Raw genomic sequence first — 12,720 nt, forward strand, 5'->3', positions numbered from 1 at the left:
TCAAATTCAGTTTTCAAAAGCTTTCATTCAAGTTACAATTCAGATTCAATCCGAGTAATTCAAATTCAAATTTAACTTATTCAAATTCAGTTTCTGATGGCACAGATTTCTGCCCATATATGTACCACAGTGTAACCTTTGTAGCTTCGGTTATTCAAAATAAAAGTGTGTCTACTCGTTCGATATTCCCCGAACTGACAGGAAAACGGTTCTCTTTATTTGGTCTTCAGTCTACGAAAACAACGCTTCGATTAATAACGTGGGCCTTTACATTGTAAACCCTCCCCCTGTGCGACGGATTTGGTTGACTCCAGGCCCCGGCAGAACCAAGATGGCTACCTGAGCGCCGACGAAACGAAACGAAGTTCACTTTCTCACTGTAAACACTGAAGCTCCTCGTGCTTCTCCGCCATGGACGGATCACTGTGTGCGGACAATGAATACAGGTGAGCGCCACAGACAGATTTTATGCCAAGGTCTAGGGGCTGAAGCCCTGTTGTCTGCGGGATTTTGAGTAGCTCTAATAGCCACAGCAGCTAGCTGTGGGTACCAGTCATACCCGTAGTTAGGGGACTGGTGTTTGTACTGGGAATCCTTGTTACCGGCTGGACAACTCAAGGATATACCTGCACTACAATGAGATAAAAAAAACACCAGGAAGCCATGGTCAGGCCACGGTTTTATGGGTTAGACGTTTACCCAGACACACTGAACGCTGTTCTTAGCTAAGCTAACGTTAGCGAGCTTTCCGCATGCACTCAGCAGGCTAAAGAGTTAGTTTGCTGCCGTGCTGCTTTTCAGATGTCCTCCTTCATGTAATATAGTGTGGAGAGTCCGACAGGTATGTGCACTGATAAGTCACCCTTGTGTCTGGTTTACTATCCCATATTTTCACTAGTGTAACGTGAAGTAGACCAGATGTTGCACAGCGCCAGAGGTGCTGTCGACAGTCGCTGGCCAGGTTGGATGTTTTGGTCGTTGCCAAATAACCACAGCTGCTCGGATTTCACTGATAGCAGTAGCATTGCAGACTCGGAGCTCTTTGAACCCCTTTCACCGACACCACTTTACAAATACATATGATTTAATATCAAATTAATAATCTAGAACGCGGCCTGAGAAAGGGTCGATCAGACTACTTATCTCCACTCCAGGCAATCACCATCTTAGGACCATCTTAATACAGTATATATTGAACACATTGACACATTTTTTGTAGCTTTGCTTCTCTACACCACCATAATGGATTTCAAATCTAACGATGAAGATGTGGTAAGTCCAAACCTTGAGCTTAAATTCAAAGGATCTAACAAAAGTAATGCATGAACTGTTTAAGAATTACAGCCAAATTTTAAACACAGACTCGATATTCAGAAGCACAAAAGTAACCAGAAATACAATGTTGAAAAAAATAACAGGAACACTTTGAAAAAACATCCGATCTCAATGAGGACAAACATGTTGGCTCTCTTTACTGATATGGACTGGGTAATGTATTAGGAATGAAAAGATGCCATATGGTTTGATGGAAATAAAAATGATCAACCGAAGATGGCCCCAAAAATCAAAGTGAAAAAAAGTTGCTTCCAACTTGTTCATTTTGCTGAGAATTTAGAAGAGACTAGAAGAGTAGGCATGGTGCGTTTCCTCCTTTGAGATGCTCTGGAGGACTTTACTGCTGCCATGCTGCCACCTTCAGTTGTTGTTTGTGTGTGTTTCTTTGTCTTCAGTTTTGTCTTCACTTATTAAAGCATTCTCTATTGGGCTGAGACAGCTTTGGTCTTTGAAAAATACTCAGTTTCCTCTCAGTTGCCTTGAGAATTTCTTGGGTGTCCACAGTAGCCCTTTTTCCATTAGTACCTACTAGGACCAACTGGTTTTCCATTACAACCCAGTAGTACCTTGTTTGTGTGCTTGTCGTCATAGCCCACAACATAATATGCTACACAAACACTAGAACAAAGGTGGATGGCAAAGCGACCTGCTGCTCGGTCTGTAGCTTTTCGTCACACTTGGGGGGGTCACGGCATTGTTTTTTTTGTATCCATTCCCTTCGTTGCCAAGTTTTAAAAAATGGCGGTTATGATTTTCTTCAGCGAGACACTCTCATGACTAATCAGTGACACTGCTAACCGCCCAATCGATGGGATGCAGTCTGATGACGTCACATTTTAGTACCTGTTTCAGTCACTTGGAACCCTGGCCGAGCAGGTACTAAAAAAAAGTACCTGGTACCAGGTACTACGACCTGATGGAAAACCCTGAAAACTGTGGTGAACTGTGCCGAGTCGATCCGAGTAGGTACTAATGGAAAAAGGGGCTAATACGTCCAGATACTTCTGCTAGCAGTCACGCCATGACCTTGTTCCACTGGCAGCCACATACACTATGGCATAACAATGCTCTACCATGTTTCGCAGGTAATGATGTACTCGTGGGGTTATGGTTCAGGTCATTACCTATGCATTACTTGTTCCTCTCTCTATGTGTTTTTACTGTTTTGCAGATTTATTCTATTTGTCTGTTTTTTATTTCCCAGAGTTGTGCAGGCTCTTTTAGACATGTTGTGATAAAGTCTTATCTGGCCTTTCTGTTTCTAAATGTTATTTGTGGTTTGGTGTGTGGCAAAGCCAATGTATTTCCCTTCATTTGACAATAATATTCCTACCGCCATAATGTTTTAATGGGGTTTTTCTTAACTGTGGAAAGGATTCTGCAATCATCCCCTTTAGTAGTTTTCTGTGCTCCTTCAGACCTTTTGGCATTGATGATCTAGCCAGTGCATTCATGTACCACATCACTTCTAAATAAACCTATCTGAGAGAGAGGGTTATTTGGGTTTTTACATTTAATGTCAGCTTTCTTCACTTGCATGGCCATCACTTAGGGATCTTTTAATGAGAGCTTCAGTGGAAAGCTATATAAGTTTAAAACTTCCCCTCCACTGTAGATCTTTTATTTGCTTTATTTGTCACAGAATAATGGTCAAATGTCATCTGGCTGTGAGAACAGTTTAACATTCAGTTGTCTAGTGTTTTTTGACTGTCTGAAAATGCCTTTTAGTTTAGCATTTTGGTTCAGTTCTTGGATTTAAGCAGAAAGCTTACTGTCGTCTGATTTTGATTGTTTGAATTAAAGTTCTCTGAATTGTCACTGTCAAAATACTTATGGACCTAATTGTCTGTTTCAGCCACTCAGAGTAGCAATATTTTAACATATTGAGTGTCAACCTGATGGGGCACAACAACACTGTTCCACTTCAGAATCTACTATCAAAAGGTGACTGTAATTTGGTATTTTAGGAAACATTTTTCCCCTCATACTAGAAAGTTATTTTGTGGTAAAATTTAAATGATGAATGAGCCGGCTACAAAAAGCTGATTTCCCTTTGTAAGGTTCCCCTCTGAAGTCTCACTTGTTCATTTCTCTTCTTGAATGGCTATACAATTAGTGGTGTGCTGGAAGCACAGGCCCAATTTTGTCCTGAGAATATATTCCTCATGTTTGTGATAAGACTTGATAATTAAGAGAGAGGCCCTGGGGTGATTTTCATAAAGAGAAAGTGTTTGTGTATGAGAGTGAAGCTATTAAAACCTGGCCCTGTGGTAGTGGAGCCAGCTGATTTCTTTGGTAACACAGTTAGGGATTTTAAACAGGCTCATATACACATAAACCTGCATACCTGTTGCACAAACATGCATTTGGACTAAAAAAAAGACTAAAATGATGGTACACATGTCTTTAAAAAAAACAAAAAACAAACAACAACAACAACAAAAACCAAACAAAAAAATGCTAATGATAACTTAACAGTTAACTAATGTGGCCAATTGGATCCCTGTTCATTGTTATTTGGCTAGCATTAAGGTGGGCATTTGTGTTCATGCTAGTAAGGGGAGGGGCCGTGTAAAGTTCTGTGTCAGGTGGAGTAGGTGAAAATGGCACTTTTAGTGTCAATACAGTTAGAAATGATCCAATAGTGATATTGGTTAGTATCAATTAATGCATTTCCTTGCATTTTTGATCTTTAGTGAATGGTGCCAATAGATTTTTTTTTTTTTTTTTTTTTTTTGAGACCGAAGACCTCAGTCGTAGTAATCATAAACAGGGCACTAATGATCATGTTTCATTCCAGTCTGTACACTCCAAACAGACCTGCAGAGCCTCCACAGCCTCATGGGTCTACCTCCTGGGGGTGGAGGTTATTGTTTAACAAGAGGAGCTTACTTGGGTGTCAGGTGGGCTCAGTTATGGTCAGATCTGCTGAGGGAAGAAAGAGCACTAGACCTTCAGCATGTCTAGTGCTATTTTCTGTACCGTGGCAATTGACACACAGTTAAAAAGAGATTATTAAAATAACTAATAATAGACACAAAAAGCATTAGATTTAGCAGCCATGCTGCAGTATTGCTCCTTGTACCTCCTCAACAGAAGCTCATGGATGACTGAATGAATAAATGAACGAATGAATAGTGTGTCACAAAACTTTAAATATCATTACAGTTTTTTTGTTATTTAAAGGTTTATATATTATTTATCACATATTCAGAGAACTACTTCAAGTCTTTGTTTTAATTTTGATGGTTATTGCTTACAGATCATGAAAATAAGAAATCCAGTATCTTAGAGTGTGACATTATTTCATTTTGCCTTTCTGGATGGAAAAAGTTCAACCACACCACTAACTTTTTCTTATTCTCAGAATGGAGGGGGTAGTGTAGTGATTGGTCAAATTTAAATATCATCTGATGGCGTGATTCACATATATTTAATCTCACAGTGGAAAGTGACTCCTCTGACTGAAAGATTAGAGTGGAGCCTGGAGGTTTTTGACTTCTGATGCAAACAACAGTCTGAACTTAACTGCTTTAAATGGCCGAGTGTTCAGAGTGTTGTATTGTAGCATTTAAAGGAGAAAAGACTCGAGAATAAAAGTGTAATTAAAAAAAGCTGCACAAGCAACAGGTTTGAGGGCAGCCAACTGTACAAGGAGACTACTTTTGATACCATAGGAAAGGTCATGGTCAAAATTATTAGGGTTTTGCCTAAGACCTTGTATTTTCTGCATTTTAACGTGCTGTTCTGCTGTTTCTTCACTACTGTGCTCACTCCCTTAATCACTCCCATCTCGTCTTTCCTTTTTCAGATGGTGGCACCAATGTTGAGCTGAAGGACTTGCAACTGTGGAGGAAAAGCTGTTCACGTAATGTCAGTACATTTTATTCCTTATTCAATTTTAGTCCGTCTTCATGTTCTAAAGGCACCAGAGTTATGCTACAGTCCTGATCAAAAGTTTAAGACCTCTTGAAAAATGGAAATAAAAAATCATATTTTGCATGGTTGGATCTTAACAGGGTTAAAGTAGAGCTTTAACATGCAACATGAAGAAATAGGAGTGAGATGAAACATTTTTTCAGTCATGCAATTTATTGAAAACAACGCTTAAACGGAAACAGGCAGTTTTACACCTGATCAAAAGTTTAGGACCACACCTCCCAAAAAACCCCGTAAACGACCCCAAAACGGTTCCAAACATGAACTCAGTAATGAGCAGCTCCACCGTTATTGTTGATCACTTCAAAAATTCGTTGCAGCATGCTTGATTCTAGCGTTTCCGTGAGCTGAGTGGGAACATTTTTCCAAGTGGTGAAGACGGCCACATGAAGGGCATCTACTGTCTGGAACTGTTGTCCATCTCTGTAAGCTTCCTTTGCCATCCATCCCCAAAGGTTCTCAATCGGATTTAGATCAGGGCAACACCCAGGATGGTCCAAAACAGTGATGTTATTCTCCTGGAAGAAGTCCCTTGTACTTTATGGCATTGTCTGCTGTAGCGTTGTCCTGTTGATTAACCCAGTGGTTACCACACAGACAAGGGCCCTCAGTCATGAGGGGTGCTCTCTGCAACATCTAGACATAGCCAGCGGCCGTTTGACGCCCCTGCACCTCCTGAAGCTCCGTTGTTCCACTGAAGGAAAAAGCACCCCAGACCATTATGGCACCCCCTCCACTGTGGAGTGTAGAAACATCTCAGGTGGCATCTGCTTGTCATGCCAGTGACACACTGGAAACCATCAGGACCATCAAGGTTGCATTTTTTTCTTTCTTCCACCTTTCAATGTCCCATGTTTGGTGCTCTCTTACAAAGTCCAAAAGGTCAGTTCTGTGGTGTTCAAGGAGACGAGGCCTTTGAAGACTTTTTGTTTTGCCCTTCAGTCTCAGATGCCGTCTGATTGTTACGGGGCTGCAGTTGGCACCAGTAACGGCCTTAAATTGGGTCGAGGATCATCCAAAGTCTCGACAGACAGCCAACTGGATCCTCCAGCTCGGTGCTGGTTAAATTTTTTGGGGGTCTTCCACTTGACTTTTTTGTTCCATAACCCTCAGGATTATTTTAAGAAATTCCAAATTCTGTCCCACCTCAGCAGCTGTGAGAGACCCTGCTTATGCAATTCAATATTCCGACCACCTTCAAAAAGGAAACGTTTTTTTGCCTTTGCCATCAGAACGTCATGACAGTTTGACTATCTGACTGAAAATGACAATGAATCCACATTTTTGCACATATTTGGCCTTTTAAAGGCATGTGGTCCTAAACTTTTGATCAGCTATAAAACAACCTGTTTCAGTTTAAGTGTTGTTTTCAATAAATTGCATGATTGAAAAAAAATGTTTTGTCTCACTCCCATTTTTTCTTGTTGCATGTTGAAGCTCTACTAACCTTGTTAAGATCCAACGATGTAAAATATGTTGGGGGTTTTTTTCAAATTTTCTTTGAGACAGTATTGTGCAAAAGTCTTTAGCGCCGTCTTGGCAAAAGTGTGCCCTATTGCCTTCAGATAAGAAAGATCTTAGGAATGAACTGTTTCTCTCTCTCTTTTTTTTTTTGGTTTGTGGAGTAGTACTTTGTTTTGTGTAATATCTTAATTGTGGCTACAGAAAACATGGGATTTTTGAGAATGGCTCTAAGAACTGACAGCTGATGTCTATTTTTTTTTTCCCCTCTTACCCTTTGTTGTAATTTTCACTGCCTTTTTCCCACTTGTCTCTCCTCATTTTCCAGGTATCTTTCAGCAATGTACAGACAATGTGTCCCAAGGAGGGTCGGCCCCAAAATACATTCTACAAGCATTGATGCTTTCACTGCTGACGGACTTCTCAGACCCCTGCAAAAGGAGAGACACTTGCATGGTGCAATATCTGCTTAAAATCCTTAAGAACTGCTGACCAAGCAGCAGGAACCTGAGATTGAACTTTTGGCGTGGTATTGAAGACCCCGACCAGTTCTCAGCCAGGGACCACTGGTGTTGGTGTTCATTTTTACTGACCCATCTTACATTTCTTACTCTTCAGACCCTGTACTGGTACCTTTGGAACTTCCTTTCTCTAATTTGAGAGTTTTTTGTTTGTTTTTTGACACTGCTGAGTCATAAGGACAGAAGAGGTAATGGATGATGTTGGCCATGGTGACGTAGTGTAAATGGCTATTCTTCAGCACATCCCGGTGCCAGTATCTACTGCTCGATCTTCCTCTTCCACTCCCCTCTCCTCTTGCTCTTACTTCCCTTATCTGCTGTCCTTCCTTAATCATTACTGCCTCTTGCTGTCCAGTCCTGCATTTACCCTCCAAACACCATGGTGGGTTCAGGGTTGGGTGTTTGGAAGCTAATGCGAGGTGTCCGCCAGCTAGAGCTCCATCGCCTCATCCTGGCGCTCATCATCTTCTGCTTGCTGTCCATGGCCTTTTTAGCTTACTATGTCTCCAACAGTCCAAAAATCAAGGAGGCCCCTCCTTTACCTTTTAGCGATTGTGGCGGAGGTGGTGGGATTTCACTAGGAGTAAGTACGGGGGATGCTGAAGGAGGGCCAGGTGGCCAGAGGGCACCGCTTTTTCTTCCTCCTCGCCAGGGACAACTACACCATGTAAAGGATAATTTAAAGACAGAGCCTGTGGTTCTGGTGTTTGTAGAGAGCATCTATTCCCAACTGGGCCAGGAGATTGTAGCCATATTGGAGTCAAGTCGCTTTCACTACCGGACAGAGATTGCTCCTGGTAAAGGTGACATGCCCACATTGACAGAACGTAACCGTGGACGCTATACTTTGATCATCTATGAAAATGTCTTGAAATATGTCAATCTTGATTCGTGGAACCGTGACTTGCTGGACAAGTACTGTGCTGAGTATGGAGTAGGTGTCATTGGCTTTTTCAAAGCGAATGAAAACTCGCCTTTCAGTGCACAGCTCAAAGGCTTTCCTCTCTATCTACACTCGCACTTGGGACTCAGGGACTACCGCATCAACCCCGCTGCTCCTCTACTCTACATCACCAAGCCTAATCAGATGGAGCAGGGCTCCTTACCAGGGGAAGACTGGACCATTTTCCAGTCTAACCATTCTACCTATGAACCAGTGCTTCTAGCTAGAACCAAGACCTCAGATACATTGGCGCATTTTGGACCCAGCCCTTTGCGGGCCCTTCATGCCACAGTAATCCAAGACTTGGGGCTCCACGATGGCATTCAAAGAGTTCTCTTTGGAAATAATCTCAACTACTGGCTTCACAAGCTAGTGTTTGTGGATGCTATTGCCTACTTGACAGGAAAGAGACTGTGTTTGTCCTTGGACCGTCACATCCTCGTAGATGTGGACGACATATTTGTTGGCAAGGAGGGAACCCGTATGAAGGTGTCTGATGTGGAGGTGGGTGACCCTTGTCAGCCGTACATACAATTGGTTCCTCTGTTTTTTTGACAGTAACAAAATTTTTGCAATTTTGCCTTGGTACACCACTAAAGTTGATTTTAAGTCAAACAATCAAGATGTGATTAAAGGTTAAAATGTTATCTTTAATTCAGGGGGTTTAACAAATGCATTGCATTAACTGTTTAGGAATTATAGCCATTTTTATGCACAGTATCCCATTTCAGAGGTTTCTAAGTAATTTTATGTATATGGATCGTTTTTAATACTCAGATGAAAATTCTTTGCAGTCTCCTTAGACATCACCGAGTCTCACTGAAGTTAAAATGGAAAGCAGAAAATGAAAAGCCGTGCTATTGGGTAGCAATAAGAGCACTGATTTGTCAATTAAAAATGCTCTTTTTTTTTTTAAAGTTGGTTTTGCTGTACAATTTGGGTCAGTATCTATTTGCCCCATGAAGCTCTGTCCAAGTTTGCAGCATTTGGCTGACTCTGAGTGTAGAGTTTCTCTGTGCACTTTGGAATTCAATTTATTAAGTCCATCAGCAGTCACATTATTGATAAACACTAGTGACCTCATTCCACTGGTAACTATACATCTACATGGCACAACAGTGCATCTACTATATTTGACAGATGATATGGTATACTTTTGGATCATGACCTGACCCTTTCCTTTTCCATACTTTTCTCTCTGTCGTTCTGATCCAGGTTCACCTTGACTTCATCTGTCCATTTTCTTTCCCCCTTCCCAGAAATAGGTAGGGCATGAAGGTCTCTTGATTGTAGACTCTGACAATGATAGGAACAGTCTTGAGGTAGGCATAACTTCCCTAGATTAATTGTGAAAGAGTTCTTCTTAGCCATGAAAAGAATTCTGTGATCAACCACTTTGGCTTTCTGCCATGGTTGTTTATATCTTTGGTCCAGCCACTCCTAAAAAATTTCTCATGATTTAAGTGGGTTTTATACTTTCCACATCCTCGAGTTCCTCTGGGCCCCAGTGCCCTAAATTTCTGCCTGTTTGGTTTTTTGGTTTTTGTGACTGCACAGTCGGCTGTGGAGACTTTACATTACAATACACCAACTATGCATGCACCCTAGAGGCGGACTTAGGAGTATAACAGGAATGATTACTCGGCTCAGGTTTCCAGCTGTATGTGTCCGTGTACGCAACAGAGTGTAATCCAAGCTTCAGCTTTTTCTGATCAACCTTATAGGGTAGGTTTGTTTGTTCATTTCAGTGATGACTGTAGGATCTAAAAAAATCTATTTCCAAATTCAAATTTACTTTAATTTGAATAATCTGATATCGGCTCATAAATCATGAAAATAAATTTTTAAATATAAATGGGTTTTTTTTCCAGAAATGTCAAAATCTCAGGTAAAAGCACACAAGAGCAGGTGAATGGATTCCGCAAAAATGTAAACACAAAGTGCGGATCGTTCACACCGTCGGGTGCTGAAAGCGGACATCTCACAGATTCTGAAACTGCAGGTTTTGTCACTCTCCGACCAGAATTCATTGAACCAGCAGCAAAAGAAGACTAAAACTACGTTTCATGTTTGAAAAAAAATTGTCACAAATTTTCTCTTATTTTGGCTGTTTTGTTTCCAGCATGGGATTGAGTTGAATCAGGACTTTATGAATCAGAATTGAATCGGTTGTTGAAATCTGTGACAATACCCTGTCCTAATGGCCTCTTTAATTTGCTTCAAACTCTATTTGACCTCATGCTGAGCATTCAATTTAAAATATAACTGATATAAGTTCAGCAGTTGGAATAATCTCCAGTTCTTTTATCTGCTTAATTTGCCATGAAATAATAAGGCAACATCTGGCCATGAAACTGTTTCAGTCAGTTCTCCCATTAATTTTGAGCGTCTGAATATGGGTCTGTGTCTAAAAATGGCAGTATTTATATTTTAAAAAACTCTATGCAATACTTTGTTAAACCCTTTTGAATTAAAAGTCAAAATATGCATTTCAATTGCATCTAGACTGTGGTAGGGTGATAGTATTTACAAACCTGAAATATCACACTGTGCTGTGCGGTTGATTGAGTTGTTGACATCCAGTTATATTTCAGTGTTTGTTCATAGAGGCTCGTCTGATCATTGGGGTCTCATCTTGATTGTTGTTGAAAAAAACTGAGTTGAATTAAAGTAAAAAATAAGTGTTACTAGAACTGTTAATGTAGCTAAGATCAAAAATGATTTGCTTGTTAATAGTTCTCTGTTTACAGTTTGGTAAAAAGTATAAAAATTCACCTGCAAAATTGGCTTTTTTGATATTATTACACTAGCACTGCCTACGGATAAAAAAAAACAAAAACCCAAATTCTATTTCAGTACTACTAAAATGTTAAAATTGTTACTAAAAAACTGAACCCAAACCCTTTCGCAAACCAAAATGAGATATCAGAGGGGTTACTAGGATCAAGTGTATATCACATTTCAGACAAACTTTCAGTGGTGTTTTTAAATCTTAACATTTCATTCATTGCTGACTATTTAATGGGAAAATGAGGCAGCCAATCCTGGAGAGTATATTTAAAGCTGCCTTCGTTTTTGAATGATTGATTTTTGAATAATTTTGATCTTTTAAACTCTTCACTGAGAATTGACAACTTTTGTTTTTCTAAAGCTCGTTAAAGCTTGAGCTGCAGAAACAAGGAGACGTGCAGTAGGTGGCAGAGTTTGAAATGTTTCATGTTCCACCTTTCACTGCCTCTTTAGGTTTCATTTATTTGCAACTGACTGGAATTCTTGATTCTAATGTAATTGCAGGTGGCAGGTTGGATAAATGTTGGAGTTTATTGACTCTGTCCATTTGACTGATTATTTCATAATACCAGGATGGAGCTGTGTTTCACCTATTGGGTGGCAATTCTGCTCTTTGTCAAATTTCATCCTTCAGGTTAGATTCTGTTAGTAAGGCTTCATGCTGAGTTTTGTAATTAAAATGTGTCATCCTTTTACAGGCATTGCTCAACACACAAAACAAACTGCGAGCACTGGTCCCAAATTTCACCTTTAACTTGGGATTTTCTGGAAAGTTCTATCACACAGGTATGCATAATCTTTCTGTTTTTCTACATCTACAACAGCCATGAACGTCTTTAGACCGCTCTAATCAAACATGCAGGTGAAAATGGAAATTGTGTTCTGTGGTGGTGTAGTGACCCCTCAGTATATTCAGAAGGTCACTCATTTCCTGCTGTGCTTCATGTGGAAAAGTACAAATGTGGAGCATACAGCGGTTAAAGTATTCAACATGTCAACAGAAGTCTTGACCAAAGACTGGACCGACACTGTGCGTATTTGATGTGGTTTTTGTTGCTTTATTTTGATCACAAGCTCTCTTTTTTTTTTTGATTTTGGCACAACTTGAAGCCTGGAGCCAGCTCTTCCTGCAGCTTCCTCCACTGCACACACCCCTCGCCAGTCTCCTCCATTACTATATAAAGGGAGAGAGTCATTAGTCCCCTCAGAAACACCTGTCCCCACTGCCGTCCCAACACCGTCTCATGAGCTCACTGCAGCAGGCCAGAGACCTGCCACAGTGCTATTGACATGAACATTTTTACCAGATGTTGGTAACAACACATCCAATCCAGACATGCAAAGAAATCAAACCATAGATGGTCCATAAATTATCTGCAATAATGAGACAGGAAAAAGTATTGAACACATGAAGAAAGGGAGGTGTGAAAGGCATGGAAAATCACAGCACCAGCTGAAGGAGTTGAGGACCACTTGTGGAGAGAGACCTGGAATCAGCCTGTATAATTATTTCCAAGAAAACAATAAGTAATGCACTCAACCACCATGGCCTGTATGCATGCTCACTATACACGACTCTGATGCTGAAAAGCATGTTGAGGCGTGTTTACAGTTTGCTGAAAAACATTTACACAAGCCTGTGTTGTGAAGTTTGGAGGTGGGAACCTCATGGTGTGGGGCTGTTTTTCAGCATACGGCACTGATGTGCTTCATATAATTGAGGAAGGATGA

At 40.6% G+C, this 12,720-nt stretch overlaps 1 protein-coding gene across 2 annotated transcripts in view; it reads left to right on the forward strand.

The window, feature by feature from the left end:
* The first annotated feature begins 214 nt into the window (after positions 1-214).
* Positions 215-12,720, forward strand: part of LOC100692215 (bifunctional heparan sulfate N-deacetylase/N-sulfotransferase 2) — a 32,237-nt gene continuing 19,731 nt past the window's right edge. The window contains exons 1-4 of one of the 2 annotated variants that reach the window (XM_005461414.4): positions 215-446; positions 5,147-5,208; positions 7,064-8,703; positions 11,688-11,775. In XM_005461414.4, coding sequence (XP_005461471.1) covers positions 7,636-8,703; positions 11,688-11,775 — 1,156 coding nt within the window. In that variant the 5' untranslated portion in view covers positions 215-446; positions 5,147-5,208; positions 7,064-7,635. The remainder of the gene's footprint in view (positions 447-5,146; positions 5,209-7,063; positions 8,704-11,687; positions 11,776-12,720) is intronic. The other variant, XM_003456674.5, reaches the window with a different exon arrangement.

The sequence above is a fragment of the Oreochromis niloticus genome, linkage group LG13, assembly GCF_001858045.2.
Source record: "Oreochromis niloticus isolate F11D_XX linkage group LG13, O_niloticus_UMD_NMBU, whole genome shotgun sequence".
In the NCBI taxonomy this organism is placed as follows: domain Eukaryota; kingdom Metazoa; phylum Chordata; class Actinopteri; order Cichliformes; family Cichlidae; genus Oreochromis; species Oreochromis niloticus.